The sequence below is a fragment of the Sebastes umbrosus genome, chromosome 24 (assembly GCF_015220745.1).
Source record: "Sebastes umbrosus isolate fSebUmb1 chromosome 24, fSebUmb1.pri, whole genome shotgun sequence".
NCBI lineage: Eukaryota > Metazoa > Chordata > Actinopteri > Perciformes > Sebastidae > Sebastes > Sebastes umbrosus.
This window is the reverse complement of record NC_051292.1, coordinates 5,843,028-5,867,053: the sequence shown is the minus strand read 5'-3', so window position 1 is coordinate 5,867,053 and position 24,026 is coordinate 5,843,028. Positions and strand designations below refer to the sequence as shown.

At 41.3% G+C, this 24,026-nt stretch overlaps 1 protein-coding gene across 1 annotated transcript; it reads left to right on the top strand.

The window, feature by feature from the left end:
• The first annotated feature begins 2,736 nt into the window (after positions 1 to 2,736).
• On the top strand, positions 2,737 to 23,598 carry slitrk6 (SLIT and NTRK-like family, member 6). Its single transcript, XM_037762508.1, has 2 exons — positions 2,737 to 3,177; positions 19,879 to 23,598. Exons 1-2 carry the CDS (start codon positions 3,175 to 3,177, stop codon positions 22,432 to 22,434), a joined length of 2,559 nt encoding a protein of 852 aa, XP_037618436.1. The 5' UTR covers positions 2,737 to 3,174; the 3' UTR covers positions 22,435 to 23,598.
• The last annotated feature ends 428 nt before the right edge of the window (positions 23,599 to 24,026 follow it).

The following is a 24,026-nucleotide window of genomic DNA, read 5'->3' as shown; positions in this document are numbered from 1 at the left end:
TCCCTACGTGGCATTCGTACTGGTTCACCATTAGGTGGATTACATACAAATTGAATTTGTGGGATGTATATACGAATTACAGTGCATTTCTTTTTCATATGTTTAGCTACGAAGAGTGTATAAGAACAGCCTGAATACAGCTTCGGTAATGTTGCGTCATGGTTTTTACAGCATCAATATCCATGCTCTCTTCTTCATCTTCCACTGAAATCTAATATGCGTCATTAATCTCACCCGACAATGTTTTTTTGCATAAAGCTTATCTATTGATGTCTCATCTGCACATCGCTAGAGCTAATATTTGATTTAATTAGGAACACCTCATTCTGTGGTCAAACAACGGATCCATAAAAGAGACATAAATAATTGAGATGACAGCGACACCAACACCCAGTGTTGCTCGTCCCAGTCCATGAAGGCAAACACAAAACAGATATGCATCTTATCTCTTGTGTTTTATTTGTTGTTAGTCTGCGTGATAAAGCACCTGGACTGCTTAGGAACAGCACATAAAGAACTTCCTGACAAAGGTGCTTAATGGCTTTTGTGGCTTCCATTAACTGGAAATCCACTGTGGAAAGTAGTTACAGTATATTTACTGTGAAAGAGAGCGAGACATTAGGCGGGGGAGTTATAGGGAGAGTGACATTGCGAAGACCATTTCAAATGCACTAACGCTTGCTTTTAAAGCATTATCATGCCATTAAAGTGGCACGCAGTGTCACATATCGATTTTGTCTAAATGCTTTAATATGCACGCATAACTAGATATCAGGTGGATGAATTAGTAAATTTTACATTCTGCAATAACTCCAAAGATCTCTGGAGTATTTTCAAGGTTGTAATTTTTCACTTTATCTTCCTCAGGTCTCCGACCACCTCCTTCGAGAAGATCTATCTGGGTTGGGTCACTGGTGGGGGCTCGCACCACTCTATGATGTTCCAGATGGGAGGTAAATTTACACTAATCCTGCGACAAACCCGCTCAGCTTTACGCGGCAGACAAATAAAATCACACCATTCTCGGGCCCATCTGAAAGTGATCAACCAGTAAGCTCAAGAGAATTACAGACGGGGGTTTAGATTAAAGTGAATCAGTTGCTATGTTGATGTGTGAAACTGTTATACTCATCAAACAGATGGATGAGCCAAAATAATGACATACTTTATCAGATGCTGCACCACAGGGAGGTTAGAGGTCAACTGGAGCTGTTTGCACTTCAGTGTCTCGTTCAAGGACACAAACCAGCTTGAACCCAAAGCTCACTGCGTGATTGAAGGTAAGACTTTACAAATACACTGCCTTTCTCTCTCAGAAGGACTGATTCCATTGTGTTACGTGTTTTGTGAATGGCTCAAGAGAGTGTTTATTGGCTGACTGGGTCATGTGTCGGATGCATCGGTACATGCCTGTTATATAACAATAGTTTCATCTTTTAGGCATGGTGCTGCAGCCAGGCTATTTAAAGCCCATCAATGCAAGTTTTCTTTTTTCCTTGGTATTGTGCGAACCTCCAAGAGGAGGAGCTCTGTATGCAACTGCTAGAGATTTCCCAGCTGTATCAAACACAACCAAATACAGAGAGGGAAATCCCGGAAGTTAGGAAGTTGTCCCTTCAAAATAGAACTTCAGAATTTTTTTCATTTTATGGTTGGAAAGAGATGAAACAGTTACAGAATTTCTTTTAATTTTTTTTTTACAACTATAATTATTTATTATATGTATTAAGGGAATTATGAGAAATACAAACACTAAGATTTTTTTTTTAAAGTTGTTTTGCCTTTATTTCCTGGTTTTTGCCTTCATTATTATTTGTCTTTTACTGTTTTATTATTATTTTTATTATTATTATTATCATCATTATTATTATTATTATTATTATTTTCATTATTATTATTATTATTATTATTGTTATTATTTATTATCCTGGTTTAGTTGCCTTGTTGGACTTTTGTTGTTAAATATTTGAAATGAGACATGATACCCACTTCACATACGTAGTTGTTTTGCCTTTTTTCCCTGGTTTTGCTTTCATTATTTTTTGCCTTTTATTATTTTATTTTATTATTATTATTATTATTATTATTATTATTAATATTATTATTATTATAATGATAATAATAATAATAATAATTATTATTATTATTTATTATCCTGGTGTAGTTTCCTTGTTCGTCTTTTGTTGTTAAATATTTGAAATGAGACATGATATCCACTTCACATACGTAGTTGTTTTGCATTTATTTCCTGGTTTTTGCTTTCATTATTTTTTGCCATTTCTTATTTTATTTTATTATTATTATTATTATTATTATTATTATTATTATTATTATTATATATTATCCTGGTTTAGTTTCCTTGTTCATCTTTTATTGTTAAATATTTGAAATGAGGCAAGATATCCATTTCACATAAGTCTATATTGCCCTTATTGCCTGGTTTTTGCTTTCATTATTTTTTTTCCTTTTATTATTATTATTATTATTATTATTATTATAATCCTGGTTTAGTTTCCTTGCTCATGTTTTGTTGTTAAATATTTAAAATGAGGCATGATGTGCACTTCACATAAGTCAATATAACTGATATGCACATGCTTCCTAATACAAATATTTGAAAAAAATAAATAAATAAAAATAATCCTTCATGCTTTAATTGTGAAAAGCACCACCGGATATCCTTGTAACTAATGTATCGGACTTGACGCATCTCCGCGTCTCCATCGTCCACCTCTCCAGCATGCAAATTACTGAGCAACTCCTCCAACACACCGCACACTGGTTAACTACACAGAGCGCGCGGCGCGGCGCGAGAGCAGGACACGGAGTCGCGCGTTCATCATATTATAGAGAGAGTGGACTATATAAAGAAGAAGAAGTGGGGTTTTTTTATAACCTGCAACATCGTTTGCATCGTTCTCGAACCTGCAACTTAATTAATTCCTCTGAGGTTGCAGGAGGAGGAAGAGGAGGAGGACACTCCATCATCCTGGGACCCGGAGTGAAAGCTCTCAGCACTGCAAGGGAATAATTAGCAGCCTGGTGTCAAGACTCCAGAGAGGACAAGTGAGGACTGACTGTGAAGTTTCTTTAAAGGAAGTGTCTCCAATGCGCACACTGATGGACCAGTGACATCTGGACCTGCATCCCTTCTTGTTTCCACCAGTTTTATAAATGGTAAGCACCTGTGATGTGTATTTCTGCATATTCCACTGCTCAATTACTTTAAGATAAGATAAGATAAGATTAGATAAGATAAGATAAGATAAGATAAGATGAACCTTTATTAACCCCCTGGAGGGAAATTCAGGTGTCAATGCAGCAACATCAGCAAACAGAGTGAAACACAGGAGAGGTATAAAGGTATACAAAAATGATGATAAAAACAATAATAGAGATATAAAAAGATACAGAGTGAATGGGTGAATATGGTGTGTGCAGTCCGTCAATACATACATGTAGTATGTGCAATTAATAAATGGAATATGTACATATGTGCAGTCTATAAAGTGGTATATAGGATGTATAGTGTAAAGTGTGCCAGTGGTTATAGTCCAAGATGGTTGCAGATAGTGCATGTTTAAAGGCAGATAGTGCATGTTTAAAGGTAGATAGTGCATGTTTAAAGGTAGATAGTGCATGTTTAAAGGCAGATAGTGCATGTTTAAAGGCATATAGTGCATGTTTAAAGGTAGATAGCGCACGTTTAAAGGCAGATAGCGCACGTTTAAAGGCAGATAGTGCATGTTTAAAGGTAGATTGTGCATGTTTACAGGTAGATAGTGCATGTTTAAAGGTAGATAGTGCATGTTTAAAGGCAGATAGTGCACGTTTACAGGCAGATAGTGCATGTTTAAAGGCAGATAGTGCATGTTTAAAGGTAGATAGTGCATGTTTAAAATGCTTAAAGTCCTAATAGTCCTTATAGTTCTCATATGGCCTTGGTTGTGGAGTTATGGAAGGTGTCATAATGTGAAATAGCTAGCAGGGAATCCAGGTGTCCATTATGTGCAGCTATGTATGCACCCATCCATTTCCCCCCCATTAGAATAACCCTTCTATAATGTACAGTGCTGCATGTGTAGTTATTTTTCTCCCTATAGCAAGGAGAGAATAAAGTGTCTGGACTTGACAGGAAGGTAACAGAGGGAGACCAGTGAGTTTTGTCCCGAGGGGGCTCCATTATACCTGCAGCACACCTGGCTGTTTGCCACACGCAGTTACTGTATCCTAGGGCGCTGTGCAGGCGGATGCTAATCAACACTGCTGCTGCTGCTGAGCCTCATATACACTGGTGCAACTTTGAGTGGCTCTATTTTTCTGTGCGGTAGTAGACATGAATAGTTGGTTATTCCTCTTTTTTATTTAGCTAATAGTGTATGAATATTTATGATTACTGTCACAGGTGTGTTTAAAGGGGGCTGCATCAGGATCTATTTTTTTGTGCAGTAGTAGATGTGGTTATTCTGTGACTCCTCTTTGCTAATAATTGTGGCGTATGAATATTTATGATTACTATGATTGGTCACAGGTGTGTTTATTGGTGGGCTGCATCACAAACTATTTTTCTGTGCGTCAGTAGACACATGCTTGTGGTTCCTCTTGTTGCTAATAATTGTGGCGTATGAATATGTATGATCACTGTGAGTGGTCACAGGTGTGTTTAATGGGGACTGCATCACCTCCAGCCAATCAGAGAGGAGGATATCTGTGTGTTAATTTCATTTAAAAGAGTAGCATCTCACGACGGATTAAATACATCTTTACTAGCCTAATTTAAGCAGTTTAACTCCCTGCGCCCATGTGAGGGTGAGATTATAGTCCCGTTGAAGTGCCAGTTAATGAAGGGAAGAAGAAGAAGTGTCTAATTAGCTTTAATTTGTGAATAATTGAGTTTGGGTGGCCAATTTTGTGCTTGGATGAATCAACGGTTAATGGCTTAGTTGTGAGCGCTCCATACCATAATGTGCCATGTATGGACTGCTGTGTCTGAATAGTACGCGATTAATTATGGATGGTTTGTGCAGACACATGTGGGCCAATTTAACAAATTATGCAAAAAAAAGGGAGTGTGTTCTGCTGCTTTGTTCGCCATAATAATCTATTTTAACAAGAGGTCTGGGTGTACTTATTTGAATGTATGAAGACCCCCCGTTTCCTCCGATAGTCAACGATTATTGATTGTTTGCTCGCAATGAAGGGGAACACAAATGTGTGTTTGAATAGGCGTTGTTGTTGTGAACAACATAAAGGAAATTGCCAGCGAGAGTGTTTTTTTAAGAGCATCAGGGGCAGAGCGAGGAAGGGGGGGCATTGTGAAACTTTATTAAAGCACAGTAGTTTCAGACAGAGAGAGCCTGCAGATATATTGGAGAGCCTCTGCCTCCTCTGTGACACGGAGAAAGTAGGCACAGCGCGAGCCCGCAGAATATTGAATCAGTCAAAAGGAAGGGCTCGGGAACAAGGGGCAAGGGAGCTGAACTATCCTCTTGCCTCTTGCGCGGGCGGATGTCATAATTATCATTTCTCCAGGATCGCGGTGGAGGGGGCCGCGGGCGCTGGCAGGATCTCTGCAGATATGTGGGTGTAGCGGTGGTGTCTGTCGACCCCGTAGGGCACGCCACATCACTTCCAATGCGGAGAGAAAAAGGGACACCGTAATTGGTGCCTGGGAACACTGCAGGGCGCTCCGGGGAAGTTGGTAGACGGTCAAGGCTCGTACATAAACAAGGCTGGGGGGGGGGTGTGCACGAGAAGCAAAAACAATGCACGCGGAAGCAATAGAGTGCAAGGGGGCTCTAATCTGCTATCCAATGTCAGGCTGAAATGAAACAACCCTAGCTGGACGCAACAAGTCTCACTATCTCGCGTCTCCTACTCTGTTTCAGCCCCTTGAGCAAAAAGCAGAGCGTATTAGTGGATGCACGCAACTGTTGGCTGGTGGTGGTGACCTCCAAGTGTATAAGGAGAAAAGGAGGGGGGGGGGGGAGATGTCTCTCCTGTGCTGCTCAGCCAGGTCGTTGGTATCACAGATGCCGCATTGGATCTTACGTCAACGTCGGAGCTGTGGGAAGTCAGGAGTGGACTGTTAACATGCTGCTTTTTATCCTGAAAAACAGCAGCTCACTTATATGTGTTTACAGGCCGGTCCTGACTTCAACAATATGGCGCCGACGTTGACTTATTGCAGCAACATGCTGAAGCACTTTGATCGATTGCATTTTTAGTTCACTTTTTAACACTAGACCATGGGAGAAAAGTTGAATCATACACTTCTAAGGACTTTTATTTTGGAAAATCTCTCAATTAATACATTAAAATGTTTGATTTTCAGCATGTATGTAGTCAGAGATGTCCTGAAGTCAAATATATACAGCTCCCTTTGTTAACACCTTATTTTGAAAACCAGAACGTAGTCACACGTGTATACTTCCGCTAACTTCGTTGCTCGCTCCGTTCTCTTTATACATTCATGGTCAGCTCCATCGGGGCCGTTTGAATGCATTTAACATAAATATCAATATATGGGTGCTCTATAGTTGTAGCGTCGGCAGGTTTGACCACGGAGATGAGAGTGACGGCTGGCTTGACCGCACGTCACCGCGATACGAATACGCAAAACGGATATGACGTCACTCAGACTACAACAATAAAAGCGTTAACTTCCTTTTACCTCTGCATAGACTCAAATGAAGCAAATATATCGATTCTGGCATTAAAAAATTGATTTCAAAATCGCGATACATAGGTGAATAATTTTTTTCCCACCTCTAGTATCTACGTATATATATATACACTCACCGGCCATTTTATTAGGTACACCTTGCTAGTACTAGGTGGTGTTCTGCTGCTGTAGCCCATCTGCTTCAAGGTTGGACGTGTTGTGCGTTCAGAGATGGTATTCTGCATACCTTGGTTGTAACGAGTGGTTATCTGAGTTACTGTTGCCTTTCTATCATCTCGAACCACTCTGTCCATTCTCCTCTGACCTATGACATCAACAAGGCATTTTCGTCCACACAACTGCCGCTCACTGGATATTTTCTCTTTTTCGGATCATTCTCTGTAAACCGTAGAGATGGTTGTGCGTGAAAATCCCAGTAGATCAGCAGTTTTTGAAATACTCAGACCAGCTCGTCTGGCACCAACAACCATGCCACGCTCAAAGTCACTTAAATCCCCTTTCTTCCCCATTCTGATGCTCGGTTTGAACATCAGCAAGTCATCTTCACCACCTCTAGATGCCTAAATGCATTGAGTTACTGCAATGTGATTGGCTGATTAGCTATTTGTGTTAACAAGCGATTGAACAGGTGTGCCTAATAAAGTGGCCGGTGAGTGTATATATGTCTATGGTTGGTATTGTCGGCGTCATGTGCTGCAGTAAAGTACACTAAATTGGAATAAATTAGCAGGCAGAGCTCACACTTTGAAAAGCACTCGCTGCAAAATGCCTCCTATGTAATTGTCAGTGTTATTAAAACCAGCTCTTGCCTGTTTGTGCTCCGTCACTCCTTGCTGTTGTCCAGGAGGAGTGTGTTATTTCAAACACCTGGAAGAAAAGTGCCTCTTTCGCTAAAAGCCATCCTTGCTATAAACCTCTCTGACATATATAGGGGGAAGGTGGCGAGCTTCAGGCTGGTGGATGCGTTATTGGAGTCTGGGAGGGTCGATAGTCCTTGCAGGGCAGATTGTTCCACTAGGAGCACTGCTGCTCCTTACTTAAACATGTTAGGAGTCCAAATGTAGCAACAGCAGCACTTAAAAATCAACACAACACTCATGGTTTATTAAAAGTTGTGTCACTGATCAATGTTTTAAACAGGAATAACTATGCACGACAAGCTTTTGCTGTCTTCATGCATCAGTCGTCCGTCTATCAATCTTGCTGAATGTGTTGTGAGAAAAACCTGCTGTTTGGAAAGCGGCGCGTAGAATATGATGGGCTGCTCAGCGAGCAGATTATTTAAATGACAATGAACAGCCTTTGTTTGCGATGCAACACTCCCTTCTGTTGCATCAACGTCACGTGTGATATGCACACATTTCTGACGCCAGCTGACGTGCGATACAGTGCAGTTTGTGCTGTGTTGTCTGTAATCTTAAGTTTTTGTTTTGATTCAAAGCATTTTGAAGGTGCCTGGCAGGCAGTAATCCATCCCAAATAGAAACAGGGAGTTATGGATGTCGAGACGTTTTATGATTTGACTTTGAAGCTTTTGTTGCTCCGGCAGGTTTAAACAGGAGCGTCAGAATGCAGTCCGGCTTCTCTAACTGGCCCTGCCATGGCATTCCTGCTTAATTGGTCTTGAAAGGTCTTGTTCAGAAAGACGATGCAGGTCAGCTCAAGTCTCTGCAGTTGTTAAGTCATTAGACACTCAATTAACTCTGCCACTGTGCCTGATCTTAAAAAAGAACAACAGGGCAGAAAAACAAGTTACCTTGAAGTTGCTGCGTTAAGTGTTCTCGAATAAATTATTTAAAGCTCCTCTAGACAAGACCTTTATGTAAAAATATACCCTTTTTATCAGCCTAAATCCCAAACTAAGACTGCAATACAAAGCATCTCTCCACTAACTGACATTTATCCTGAAACTTTTTCACATCAGAGATCAAGCTTTACAGTACAGGTTTTCTCACTCCTTGCCCTTTGGCAAAACGCAAGCGAACACCCTGTTACATGAAAGTAAGTATTAAAATGAACTGTACATGGATCGAGCACTAATTTGCACGCAGACTTGTACAGACTTGACGACAATCAATGCTTCCATCTTCTAACCAGCTTATCCTGTTGTGGGCCGGATAGACGAGCTATGTTCCAGTCCTCTGGAAATATTTTCTACCTATTAATCCAGACAGCCCTGTCTCCTACAAAATTACGTTCCCATACAACTAAATTGCGTTTTCAATTTTGTTTACGGTTGCAGTTTTAAACATGTGTTTAACATTGTAAATAAAAAAAAAAATGCAACAAACTGCTTAGTTAGGTTTAGCCAACAAAACTCCTTGGTTAGGTTTAGCAAACAAAACCACTTGGTTAAGGTTAGGCAACAAAACTACGTAGTCAGGTTTGGGCTACAAAACTACTTGGTTAGGTTTAGCCAACAAAACTACTTGATTGGGTTTAGGCAACAAAACTACTTGGTTATGTTTAGCCAACACAACTACTTGATTAGGTTTAGCCAACAAAACTACTTGGTTATGTTTAGCCAACACAACTACTTGATTAGGTTTAGCCAACAAAACTACTTGATTGGGTTTAGGCAACAAAACTACTTGGTTATGTTTAGCCAACACAACTACTTGATTAGGTTTAGCCAACAAAACTACTTGGTTATGTTTAGCCAATACAACTACTTGATTGGGTTTAGGCAACAAAACTACTTTGTAGTAACATTTAGGCAGCAAAACTACTTGGTTAGGTTTAGGCAACAAAACTACTTAGTTAGGTTTAGGCTGTGTTTGTTTGACCCATCCAACACCCCACCCGACAACCCGTAGTGGACTTTCTCGCTTGTGATACTCATTATTATACCACGTAACTTTTAATAACTTAATTAATCCGTGCAACTTTCATTAACGGTTGCTCGATATTGGTTGTTGTACTTCGTAACTTGCGTGACGAAATAGATTTTCCCCTCCAACTGTAATTGAGCTAAAGTCTGCTCTGTGTGACACTGGCAGTTCTGAGTCTTAACGAGTTAAATTTCATTTCGCCGTAGACTGGATTTTCCACCGGCTGTGCATCTGTCTGCTCAGGGTGTCAAACGAGTGGAGGTTTGTTCTACTGGCTCTGCATCACAAAGCAGCTTAAACTGACCCTAGTATGGCACAGGACGGAATCATGGAAGTGAATAAACAGGGAAGCGGGCAGAGCTGACAGAAAATCCAAATCCAAACAGGGATTTTCTATCAGAGGTAAAACTTGCCGGTGCATGTTTCCCAAACAGTAAGAGATAGTCTGTGACTCCGTGCTAATCTTCTGTCCTGTTATTACTTTTTCTTCACCACGAGAGTTGAGGAAACTTTGTTTAGCTGAAAGCTAATCCACGGGGCTTAAAGCCGGGGCAGCATTCTGTTGTTTGTTTGCTTTTCATTCTTCTTATGGACATGCATGGTCTCAACATACTCCAATATATAACAAATTCAAAAATCTGCAGCTACTTGACAAAACGATAATAGTCTAGATTGTATAACCATCAGTGAAATACAAAAACAAAGCAAATACTGTTACATTTACCGTGCACAATTTTTCAAAAAACGTCTTCCAACAGTAGTCCTCTTGACTAATCGTCACGCGTCAGCTGGTATTAATGACATCCACTTGGCAGCTGTGATCGTAAAAACAGCTTTATAGTAGTTTGTCCAATTAGTAAACTCAGCAGGGTTCTGTTGCATGTTACAAAACTAGTTATATGCACATCTGCCGCGAACACAAGACGTACATGTACGTGCATTGCCATGGTCATCTTGCATAAAACAGATTGTACTTGAGAACAGTGGATCTGTGTATTTTTTGTTTTACTGATACATGAATTTAAAGGGCGGGTCCATCATTTTAGGTTTTTATATGATTCTGCAGCTTCCCAGTGGTGTTCCTTATGTATTAACATTCGAACATTCAAATTTTGGTCAAACTGTGTATGTTTTAGCGTCAAAATGTCATTTTATCAGTGTATTACATGCAGTACCTTAAATGGCAGTTGGCATGCTCCCATTTTGGAGAAGCAGACAGGAGTAGTGGCATGGAAGTTAAGAATGTACTGCTGTGGACGCCGCGTTAGTCCGGATCCAAAAGTCACACAAACAAACTAACTGATAGATGCAGCGGTAGACCAGCCACACCCGTGATCTGCGAGGTAAAATTACTGTTTTTGTGAATGGAGTCTGGTCTGGTGGCTCTGAAGACACCTCGCCGTCGGACAGCCCTTTCCCTATTGTAGCAGTTTGAGTCTGATCACCAAATGACGCACACAACATAAACCATAGTTTGATTAGCCTCTTAGTGCTGCTGTACAGACGCTACTGAATGTTCTAGGCGGCGCCCTTTATGTTGTTTATCCTCAGTAAACAATTCAGTCGGCCTTTAATGTGTGGCTCCTTTGAGTCTGAAGTTGGCGTGTCAGACAGCACATTTACACTTACTTATGGAGTGAATCATAAGACCGTCATTACCGTTACCCTGCGGCCTTTTCACTGAGGACGGGTATTCATTTTAAACGGGCAATTTAAATAGGACTTAGGGCGATTTTGTAGTCTAACTTAAAGCTGAATACAAACTGCCATCAGTATTTCTCACTTTACACAACTAATCATGAGCAAAACTGTACCTGAATATGTATATTTTTTTCAGATTTGCTTCCCAGATACAGCCGGATGGAGTATTCTGAATTAATTAATCCACAATTTACCAGTCGTGCTGGACTGTCTCTCAATAATGTACACAGAAAATTTACATCTGTTTGCTGCAGATGTCTTTCCTAACAAAACGCACCTCGATGCCACTGTACACCGACGTAATCTGCCTGCTCTTTTTCTGGAGAACTAATTACTGCGCATTAGTTAAACAGACCATTTGAAATGCAAGCCTGCTAAATCACGCTTGCCAGGGGAGCAGAGCCACCCCCCCTCCCATCCCCATGCAGTCTTTGTGCTTCTATTATTAGTTCTATCATGCATATGTTCGCTATCAGGAATTAAGGCCCGCCAGCAATGAACAGTAAGAGAAGAGGCAATGCAGTAAACAAGGTAGCGAGTAGAGTGAAACGGTGTGTTTGTACCCGTATGTGTAAAGCAGTTCCCTATATGAGGATCTCGCCATATGATCCGCTGCCAGCTGTTTGAGCTGCTGCATGACATGAGAAAGCACACAGCTGATGTAGCTTTTTAACAGGCCACTGCTGATGTTTTTCTAAAGACGCAGCCCTTGTACTGTAGCAGCCATCAGAGCACGAGGGCATGATCCTCCTTGCCTCCCCGGTCGCAGAGCTCTGCGTGTGCCTGCAGCGCTGCCAAGAGGATCTTTGTTTCTGCATGGTGGAGCAGTTGGTGGTGGGTTGCTACAGCCGAACTCCCATCCAGGTGGAGGACGTGGGGTTGATTTAATAGTCTGGTCCAGTTGGTTCTACTTACAGTGAGTTTTCTTTGAGCTGCAAGTGGTGCTCAGTATGTATTGACATTGTGGATATCTCAAAGGAAAGCAGGTAAATAGAGAAAATAGAAGCCATTTCAAGAACCTGGTGGAAGTATGCACCATTCTGTGCAATTTTTCTGTATACCATGTAGATCTGCAATGATGAATCGATTAATCGACAACTGTTAAATTAATCGGCAACTATTTTGATAATCAGTTAATTTGTTAGTCATTTTTTAAGAAACAAAAGTCATAATTCTGTGATTCCAGCTTCTTAAATGTGAATATTTTCTGGTTTCTTTACTCCTCTATGACAGTTAACTGAATATCTTTGAGTTGTGGACAAATCAAGACGTTTGAGGACATCATCTTGGGCTTTGGGAAACACATTTTTCTCCTTTTCTGAGATTATGTAGACCAAACAATTATTAATTGAGAAAATAATCAACAATGAAATTCAAAGTTATTTGCAACCCTAACACCATGGGCCAGAAGTAGGGATGTCATGAGAACCGCTGACACAATTCTGAAATGGTGACGGTTTTCGTTTTTCTACCGTCAGGGCTTTAGACTAACAGTGTCCCGTTGTCCCGGGGACGATAGAAAATGTGTTTGGGACGCAGTAAACTCATTACCGACCCTATTTTTCCCCTGATAATGCTACATTGTGAACACCAAATCTGTGTTGATATAGGTAGGACAAGAGCTATCGTTAACGGGAGGTGCCATTGATTTACATTATGATGCGTTCAGGCTCTATTCAATAAAATTGAGTATTGGGCGAAGGTAATTTCTAACGTTTTCATGATGTGTTCAAATGTAATCTTGTAAAATTTAGTTTTGGGTTTTTGTATTAATGGGAAAATGCACCATTCGGAATAAAGCCTACATTTCTGGTGTGGTGATTTCCCTAGCCAGAAGCATGCCTCCATAGTAAGAGCAAGAGTTATTAGTTCCTATATTGAGACATAATTTGGTATAAACTAAGATTGTTTCCCACACTCCATGGGTCTATGAATAATATTCAACCTAAGAAAAATGTACACCTGCTTGGAATTCACCATCATAGTGTTGTTCCTCGTTATGGAGTACAGATTACATTTACATTTTAGACATGTAGATGAAGCCTCGGTTTATTATACACTATTTATACGGATCTGACAGGTAACCTCAGACTTCAGTGAATTAAAATGGACTCCTTCAACCCCCCTGATGTCGAGAACCATAAATCACCATGACTGCAGGTATAGCCTAGCAATGAGGAGGTCATAAAATGTATAGAACTGAGCCGGCTGCAGAGCAAGACAATTTTACCCACATGATATCCACTCGATATGCTTTAATACACAAATACGGAGTGACTTTTATCAGTCGTGATGGAGTTGGGCGAACGGCTCTATCTGTCGGGTGCCACGAGGGATAACAAGCCTTTCATACTTGTACATCAAGTTGCCTCACGCTACAGAAAAAGGAATTAGGCTCCTGCCTTACGGGCTATTTGTGGCTCCAGCGTGTTTTACTCACTTTGACAGTGACGGGGACAGAACATGACTACAGCTGTGTTCACATTATTTAGAAATAATGTCCTAAACTGTCAACTGGATGGTGTGCACGCTCGTCGGTACAAATCCAGGTTCTTGTTGTGTTGTCACATGCTGAGTCTGTATTGTGTGTGAATGTCAATTCACCGCAAACTATGACAAATGTACGGAGGGTGGAAAATAAGTGGCGCCGCAACGCTCTGACCGTTTGGTGCAAGAAGCGTGCAGAATCAATGAAAAGCAAGGGCACGTGTGCTCTTCAGTGAAGATTACATGCTCCCTTGTTTTTTCCAAATGTTTAGTGAATAGCATTGTTTTCCAGAAGTTGTGTCAAAGTCAGAATCAGCCCATTCAAAAACTAGATAGGAAAAGTTGCAAGATATGTTTGTCAGTTTCAACGTAATTATGATTTTTAGTGAGGATTTTAATGTTGCATGCTGCGAGTTGGGCACATCAGCAAAACTTTTGCAATATATGTAGCTCCAGTGCTTATTCACATTACATAGACTGATGGTGCCAGTTAGTCTAATGTCTCTAACCTAATTATGTTGGTCGGTGGTACACTGGTGCACCGCCAAGAAGGAAAATATAATAGAAAAGACAATTTAAAGTTACTGCGAGGAACTTTTAACTGGTTATGAAACCGTCTCAATTTAATACTGATGCCTCGATATGACCTACATAAGTAAACGAGATCATCAGCGAGAAGATTGGCTATTTTAATATAATTATTCTTAATGTCTGGTCCGACTCCCCTCAAAATCAAACAATTTACAGCACGCAGGTTCACTAGAAACTCATTCAGCTCTGAATCCAGACCCAAATCCGGCTTTGCTTCCGCCTTGGAGCTACAGTCGGAGCTCCGGCGGAAGGTGGAGTAGGGCTGCAACTAACGACTATTTTCATTGTCTATTATCCTGTTGATTATTTCCTTGATTAATCAATTAGTTGCTTGGTCTATAAAATGTCGGAAAATGGTGAAAAATGTCCATCAACCCAAGATTATGTCCCCGGAAACTGTTAGACCTTGCTGCAGTAAAACGAGAGGTTTTCTAAAGGGAGTCTGGTGCTTGGAAACACTACCGCTTTTCTCTGCCGAAATCAACACAAAATGCAAGTTCCTCTTAGTAGCTTTAAGTTAGTCGTGTACTATGGAGCCAGGGTGGTGAACAGAACTTCCTGCCTTTATGTTGGCCGTCTCACTGAATTGTTACTGGCTGCAGGACTTGCCTTGTAGCCAAACGTGCCTTTTCTGTGCAGGAGGTAAAGGACAAAAGAGAAGTCCCTTTAGGGAGCAATGAAGTGTAAAAGTTGAACTCGAACATCACTGTGAGTGATGTGCACGGTTGTTTAGCGTTCAGCCATTGGATGTGATATTCTGCAGAGTCTGTTGGCTGTTAATATCAGTCATCTTCTTAGCAAGCATCTCCGTGGCATACGAACATGTGTATTCATGACTTATCTGTGCGAGTGTTGAAGAAACCTCGTCACTGTGACTTGATGTTATACTCATGTGAAGGTATCCATGATATTATGGAGCACTTCACTGCACTGGAACAATATAGCTGGCCCAAATAGAGTGTGAAGATGCTATTTATGGTTGTGTAAGTGGCCAAAGCCTATTGTGTATGTTACAGCGACGGCAGAAAGCCTCAATGTGGGCTAAATATTCCATCAAAAGATTTTCCCACTTTCCCTCCTCCTCAGCTCTGAACTAGTTTCTTTCTTCCAGCTCATCTCATTTGATGTTGGACGATGAGTTGGCTTCACACACATGCTTGAGGTGAGATCTCATAGGGCTTCAGTAGATCTCTAATTGAATTGTCTGAACAGCAAGACGCGCATTCGAGAAAAAAAAGAGAGCTCATCGGAAGACTGGCACCGGAAGAGCGTTTCATCTCTCCGTGCCCGTCATGCTGAGCTCCATGCAACATTGATTACCTGGAAAATGGGTGCGTTAGAGAAGTCTGTTTGAAAATACAGAAGAAGGAGTGTACGAGGCTAATGCCTTCTTCCATATCTGCCCTCTGCGGCGTTATCATGCAGTACGTGATAGCATCTGGTAATAGTCTGTTTCATTTTGCATTGTCTCACGAGCCATCAGGGTCACAGAGGTGAGTGCCTTGGGTGCCATGACCACCGTCTGACTTCTGAACGAGCACATACAGAGAAGTAATGAAAAGGAAATGGACAAAGATATTCTTGGGTAGCAGGTTTTTGTGTTGTGTTATCGCTGTCTAAACAATACATATTTAATAGGTTTGATAAATTAGATTTCTGTGGTTCATTATCTTTCACTTCCATTGACAAACACGGGTAGTTGGAGCTCATAGAAAATCTCATCTCCTCATTTTCTGCCTATTATTGGTTTAAGATGGATTTCTTAGATGTGTTGTGTAAAAGACTTCACAAATGTTGGAGATTTTAAAGAGGAGCTTTTGTGCTTTTTCCCTTTCCTTTAGCGTGTTATATAGTTTTTTGTGTATGTGTGCAAAGGGAGAAACCCTGCTCCTGAACTGCCTGAAACTGCCTCGCTTAAAGTCCTGTCTTTTCTTATGTAACGTGGTGATGTCACTAAGTAACACAATTGCATAATACCTGCCTAGCAGCTAGTTTGGCACGCCCTCAAACAAAGCTAGTTAGAGCGGAGTCCGAAGAGTTTGGTTCGGTTGACCAATCACAACAGAGTGGGGCCAGCTGACCAATCAGAGCAGACTTAGGGGGCAGCAGCTCAAACAGAGCGTTTCAGACAGAGGGTGAAAAGAGGTGCTGCAGCACAGCCGGTATGAGAAAGATAAAGCGTTTTTTTTTTTTAACATTAAAGCATGTAAACATGTTCTAGTAGAAACACAGTATACAAGTATGCACCTGGAAATGAGCGTGATAGGTCCTCTTTAAAGCCTGTATGTTTTGTGACACATTTTTTTATCCGCTTGTCTACATGTCTTATAATTCCAAAAAGATATGAGCAACATTACAGCAGATTTGCCTCTTTTCCATGTCTGTATCTTGGGTATATTTAAAGTGAATTTCACGAACAGTTTCAGTTCTGTAAGATATATGAAGACATGAAAGGTTTCATCCAAAAAATTCAAAATGGGTTATGTTGGCACAATTCTAGAGCTGCAACTCACAATTATTGTCATTGTCGATTAATCTGTCTGTAGTTTTTTGTGTGAATCAGTGTTTCCCAAAGCCCAAGATGACATCCTCAAATGTCTTGTTTTGTCCACAACTCAAAGATATTCAGTTTACTGTCATAGAGGAGTAAAGAAACCAGAAAATATTCACATTTAAGAAGCTGGAATCAGAGAATTTAGACAAATAAATGACTAAAACTGATCAATCGATTATCAAAATAGTTGCCGATTACTTTAATAGTTGACAACTAATTGATTAATCATTGCAGCTCTACACAATTCCTGTTTTTCTAAATGTCTTGGGATTAGTTGCTATCATTTTTAAAGGTTTTATAATAGTGAGTCTCCCTGTTGTTGTTGAACTGCTGTGCAGGCCGTCTCAGAGCACTGGAAGTCCCTGGAGGCGAGAACATGCTACTAATTATCATTCTGGTGTATTCTGTTTGATGTTGTGGTGATTCCCTGTAGAAACTAGTAAAAGGGATTATTAGGGCATTTAGTTTGTCGGTAGGTAGATGGTTAGTGATATTTATAGAGATTTATGTTTGTGCATTTGTATTCTCTGTAATATTTCCCAGGTTTCGTAGAGTGAGAGTCTAGATCTGGCTGAAAAGTTTCCAGCGACCTTGGGGTAGACGTCTGGATACATCAAAGATGTTGGGGAGATAGTGTGGTCTTGGTTTGCATCAATAGTTTTGACTTCACCCAACAGCGCAGGAAAAAAAAAATGCATTGAGGCACTTTGAAATCGGCAAAAAAAAAAAAAAGAAAGGTCGAAGAAAAAGAAGAAGCAATTTAAGAGACTCCTTCAAATTCAGCTTTTGTCTTTGCGTTGAGGGGGTTTGGCGGTCTCCTTGGACGCCGTCCACGCCGCGTGTGAGATTGACTTTCAACTTTAATCTGATTTATCCTTTAACGTTAGTTAAATTAATATATAGCGACGGGTAATGGGTTGGTTTAATATTCCGTCTGTGTTTAGCGAGAGCAGTCCAATCAACCCCTGAAATGTTCTCTACGTCTCATTGACTTTCAATAGAGGGGAAGTATTTTTTGGAGCATGTGTCAAAAGAGAGCGGAGCACCAGCAATAGACGGATCATGAGTCAGAGGTCTCTGACAAACACTGTTCTCCACAGGCTCAACTAGGCTTGCCGAGTCTTGTTAGAATGAAGCTTTTCCAGATGCTAATCGGATTAGTTAACAAGAGCAGCTGTGCCTCGCTGCCATTCCATATTTTACGTCTTTGAAGAACTCCGTACGGTTGATAGCTAGTTCTCCTTGATCATGTGGAAGATGTCTATACTTCACCAGCAGTCCTCTCGAGAGCGATCTAGCCTTTGATCCGTTGTGATCTCAGTCAAATTAATGTAATAGATGTGGCACCGAGGCCTCTCATCATTAAAATCTCATTTCAACATTTCCCTTGTCATTCAGCTTAAGTTTTCAGTGGACAGTGTTCCCCTCCAGGTGTGTTTTTTTAGCACAACACAATATGAAATCTCATTGATGAATATACCGTAGCGTTCGGTTCATGATTAGTTTGCTGCTGTCGAGGCCGGCGAGTTAATTTGTCGAAACAATAAAGCCAAAACGATCCGTTCTCAGCTCTTTATTTAGAACGTCTTTTGTAAATGTTGCTTTGACATGGACTCCGAAAAGGGACTGCAGCCCAAGTGTGACTAACACGGAGTAACTCTTTGTGCAGATGAGTCTGCACATAAAGGGCAGCGAAATCAGTCAAATGAGAAAGTCATTTCTGTAAATGTGCCATTATCCCAGTGTGAGTCACTGGAAAGAGATGCTGTCTCACTGGCATTGCTCACCGTGTGACACAGCGACCGGGTGTGGATTCTGATATGGATTATTTAAGATTCCCATTAGCTGCTACACTTGGTTAACTACACAGTCCACAACATTAAAGGCCACATAGGGTTAACTTTATGAAGATTGTTCCTGTTATGCATTTTTAATGCATTTTTAACTATATAAAGACAACTCTACAACGTATTCTTTCATCCTAGATGACTTCCCCTCATGCATATGATGCACCAATGAATGTAATTTTACGCTTTTACACTTTCACCCATACAACAACCAAAGTTCAAGTACTGTAACTCATGAAACTTGGATGATCACTGGGACTGAATATCATTTCTCTCACATTTAAATAGAATCACTGGTAACACTTTATAATAAACATAATTTATAAATGATACATTTGTAGTTAATTAAACTTAGTTAATAGTTATTTTACTGTTAAACAATGAATTAATACTTAATAATATTTACTCATTTATGTGTAATATAAAATAATTAGTCTATAAATTCTATATTGTTTCATTGCTGATAACAATTATATTCTGATTACATTAGTAAACTATTAACAGTTTATTGTTGTACATATTATAACATTTTATATACTATATTAAGTATTTTTGTTTACGATTACCAAATGATTTGTAAACCTTTAAGAAATTGTTTCTAAAACATCTAAAAACACTAATAGATAGATGGACCAGAAACCAATTATTAACCATTAACAAAGTATTATCTATCTAAATTATGTTTATAGGTGCTTTAAAAAGCATGTATTAACCATTTAACAAGGTATTATAATCATCAGTTGCATCTTTATAATATTTAATAATGTTTATAGATGGTTTACAAACCAATTATCAACAATTAACAAAATAGTTACTATCTAATTAATGTTTATAGGTGCTTTACAAAGTATTTATTAGCCATTTAACAAGGTATTATAATCATCAGATGCAACTTTATAATAGTAAATCATGTTTATAGACGCTTTACAAACCAATTATTAACAATTAAAGTGTTACAGACAACAAATACTTTTATATATAGTATATTAAATGTAAAAATTAAAACAATAAACTGTTGAAATAACAAATTACAGCCTTACTAATAATTAGTATTAGTTGTAACATTTCTTTGTTTGTTAACAGTGTAAAAATTCTTCATAATACGTTTTAATATGAATCAATCTTTGCATGTTTTTTAAAACACTGTACACTCAATGTTCTTTTTTCTTTCTGTTTTCACAGATATCTCTGAGCGAAATGCTGCCCTGCATCATTTTCCTCGGCTTGTTTCTCACCGCGGCCCGGTCCCAAGATATCCACCCCTCCCAGGCATCGTCGTCCTCCCTCAGCGAGTCTTGTGACTCCCTGTGCTCCTGCGAGGGGAAAGATGGCATCCTTCATCTCAACTGCGAGCAGAGGAACATCAGCAAAATCTCCCAAATCAAAGTCCCGTCAGGAGTGCCCTTCCACCTGAACCTTTACAAAAATGACTTGGTGGAGCTGCGCGCCGAGGAAATGGAAGGGCTTAAGGGCGCCCTTTCGCTGCACATCGGGGGTAATAGCATTCAAGAGCTGGAACCGGGGGTCTTTAGCACTCTCGGCTCGCTGAAAAAACTCCACATAAATAGCAATTTCCTCGTCACTCTGAAAGAGGACACCTTTCAAGGCCTGGTGAATTTGGAGTTTCTCCAAGCGGACACGAATTTCATTCGGGTCATCGAGCCCGGGGCGTTCAACAAACTGATCCGCCTCAAGGTCCTCATCCTCAACGATAATTCCATCGAGTTTTTACCCAACAACATTTTCCGCTTCGTGCCCCTCACCCACCTGGATCTACGCGGCAACAAGCTCCAGACGCTGCCGTATGTCGGCTTTTTGGAGCACATCGGGCGGATAATGGAGCTCCTCCTGGAGGACAACGACTGGGTGTGTGACTGTGATATTTTACATTTAAAAATCTGGATGGAGAACATGAGGGCGCAGTCGGCGATCGGGGACGTGGTCTGCAGCACGCCGCATCACCTTAAAGGCACCATTCTGGCTAAAGTCAAGCGGGACGTTCTGTGTCCGTCCCACGCTGATATCAACCTGGAGGAGCCGTCGAAGTCACTGGATATGGTCGTCACCCCCTCGTCCAAAGTGTCTCAAAGCCCCAAGTTGATCGACGCCAAAGACGACGCCAAGGCGCCGACGCCATCTCACGTTCCTGGCAGCCCCTGTGTGGAGCACTGTTCTTGTCACAATCACCCCGTGGCTGGCTTTTTGATGCATTGTCAGGACCGAGGGATTCAGAAGGTGTCGGATATCGGGATCCTCCAGCAGAGGCCCACTAAGCTGGTCATGACGGGGAATATGATTCAGAAACTCCTCAAGTACGATTTTGTCACATTCGACAGCTTGGAGTTGCTCAACTTGGCGAACAACAGGATTGATTACATCGATAATGAAACTTTCCTCAGCCTGAGCAGTTTGAAGAAGCTGTATTTGAACGGCAACCAAATTGAAAAGCTGTTCTCCACAATGTTTGTGGGGCTCCACAACCTTGAATACCTGTATCTGGAATACAACGTTATCAAAGAGATTACCCCGGGCACATTTAATCCCCTGCCGAACCTGAAGCTGTTGTCATTAAATAACAACCTGCTCAGCTCCCTTCCCGCGCAGATATTTCGCAACGTGCCCCTCGCCAAATTAAACCTGAGGAAAAATCTACTTATGCACCTGCCAGTGAGCAACGTGCTCGATCAACTCGACGCGCTGGAGCAGATTTATTTAGAGGACAACCCCTGGGACTGCAGCTGTGACTTGCTCAGCCTCAAACAATGGGTGGAGAAGCTCAGGAAGGACACGGTGGTGGGCTCCATTTTGTGTCACACCCCGAAGAAAGTGATGCAGTCCGAGCTGAGGAGCCTTCGCCACGAGGTGCTGTGCCCCGGGTTGGGCACTTACTACCCCGTGCCTCCAGGTGGCGAGGAGAGCGTGACCGCCACCCTGGGGCCCGACAGCGCCGTAAACGGTTTCTTCAGCTCCCTCACGGACACCGTCCCCCTCTCCGTGCTCATCTTAAGCCTCCTCATGTTCATCCTCATGATTATATTCTGCGCAGCCGGACTGGTGGTGTTCGTGGTGCACCGGCGGCGCAGACGGGCGAAGAAGAAAGCAGCAGAGGAGCCGCAGAGAGAGAACAGCAGCAGCAGCCCCATCCACTTGCACTACAGCATGTACGGGCAGAAAACGACGCACCACACTCTGACGCAGCGAACGGGATCCGCCACTCTCTACGAAGAGCGCTCGCACAGCCCCATCGTGCAGATCTGCCGCAACCCCACCTACTGCTCCCAGCATAAGGAGCACGACGTCGACCTGGACTACGGCCTGGACGAGCCCGGCATCAAGCACCACATGTGCCGGAGCATCATGGAGAAGGAGAACACCTCGCCGCTCACGGGAAACCCCGGCACAAAGTTCCGCCCGATGACCGGCGAGTGCCCCGCGGAGTTCGTCACCCTCGGCAACCCCAACTCCCTTTACAGGAACATTCTGGAGCGGGAGAAGGAGCTGCAGCAGCTCGGGATAACGGAGTACCTTCGGAAAAACATGCCCCAGCTCCAGTCCAACGTGGACATGCAGGTCCCGGGGCACCAGGAGGAGCTGAAGCTAATGGAGACGATTATGTACTCGAGACCTCGCAAGGTCATGCTCGAGCAAACTAAGAACGAGTACTTTGAACTCAAGGCTAACCTGCATACTGAGCCGGACTACTTGGAGGTTCTGGAGCATCAAACTGCATTTAACTGAGCTTATTAAGCAGAAAAACTATATATATATATATTATATTTTCAACCAAGTGCCTTGTCCTGTTTGCCCTCCTGTACTTTTCCACAGTGTGAAATATATATCATGGGCACATCACTTTGAGTTTAATCGTAGCACAGAATGTAACTACTTTGTGTTACCTTTTATCTGCTGACAGCCATGTTATGTAGCTGGTGAAAGGTGGCGTCATTTTTGGCCAAATGTAACTTAAAAATCTTAAAATCAGATTAAATATCTCATGGTGCGCTGCTGCCGAATTGATCCAGCTCACACCCTACCCCCCCATGTGACATCCTGATCGGATCAAGCAGATGTTTGGAGTGAATTTCAATCACCACTTGACCCAGAATTGCTGTTTAATCAGACTCTAGATATGACCTGATTACACCCTCTGTCAACACGAGCCAGCTGGAACGCTCATTGTGCCGTAGAGTCAGCAAAAAATGCCAACAAGTACATCGGAAAAACAGCGATAGGATCGACCCGCTGCACAGTCGTGGGTCCTTTATTTATTTTTATATATATCACAGAAAAGGATGTTTTTATTTTCTCTCAATCAGTAAATACAGCACTTAAAGTATATTATACACAACTGTAATCTTGTAAAAAAAAAAAAAATGCATTGCACTAATCAAATGCCATAAGATGGTGCATGACAATCAACAGAGTCCTGCTGAATTTTTTTTTTTTTTCTGCCAGAAAAAATGAGCCACAAATGTTTGTATGTGTGAGCGTGTGTTTGTTTCATGTCACTATTTTACGACGATGAGTCAAAACAGCATTTCGGAACTCCGCTCCGCTCCGATCCGTCCTCGTGGGCTGATTTTGGATCTGTTTTGAACTGATTAGAGGCGGAGGGAATATTAACAACCTGCCCCGACTGACTTCAGCCAACATAAAAGCAATGGACTGACATTTGCAAAAATGTGGACGTTTGTCAGAAATTTGCACTCCATTCATACTCTTCAAAAAACGGTTCATGTAAGCACACACTCTGTAGCTTTTCTACTCAACTAGATTGAATTATTTATTCTGTATATTTTGTATATACTTCCGTTCCATTATATCTTTGTTTTTGGTGTGCCTTCAGTGCTGTACAGAATATAAACAGAAGCTGTAACTGATAAATAAAGAGTTGCAATATTATGAACTTTGAACTGAATCTATGGTTAGTGCAATGTAAGGCTGTCCCGACTTCAAAGCTCCGATATCCATCTGGGAATAACTAATAATGATTAATGTTGGATATGAATAATGTTGAAGGATCATTCCTTATTTCATGGGCTATTTTGGGATTTACACATTATTACTTCATACTTAAACCAAAAAACGAAGCATTCAAATAGTGCTTTGGAGGTCGATTACCATGGCAACAGTCGAAGCTTTGAAGCATTCAGGTCAGCCCTAGTGCTATGTAGGTGTGTAAGAAAATATCGCGATACACAAGTATGTTTTGCGATACTGTATTGATTCTCCAACACACTATCGATTTTTCATTAACCTCTTAAAAATCCGACAGCCCGCTATCGGGCCCGATTGCTATTCTGTTTTTCGGAGGTTGTAGCGGGCTCAGT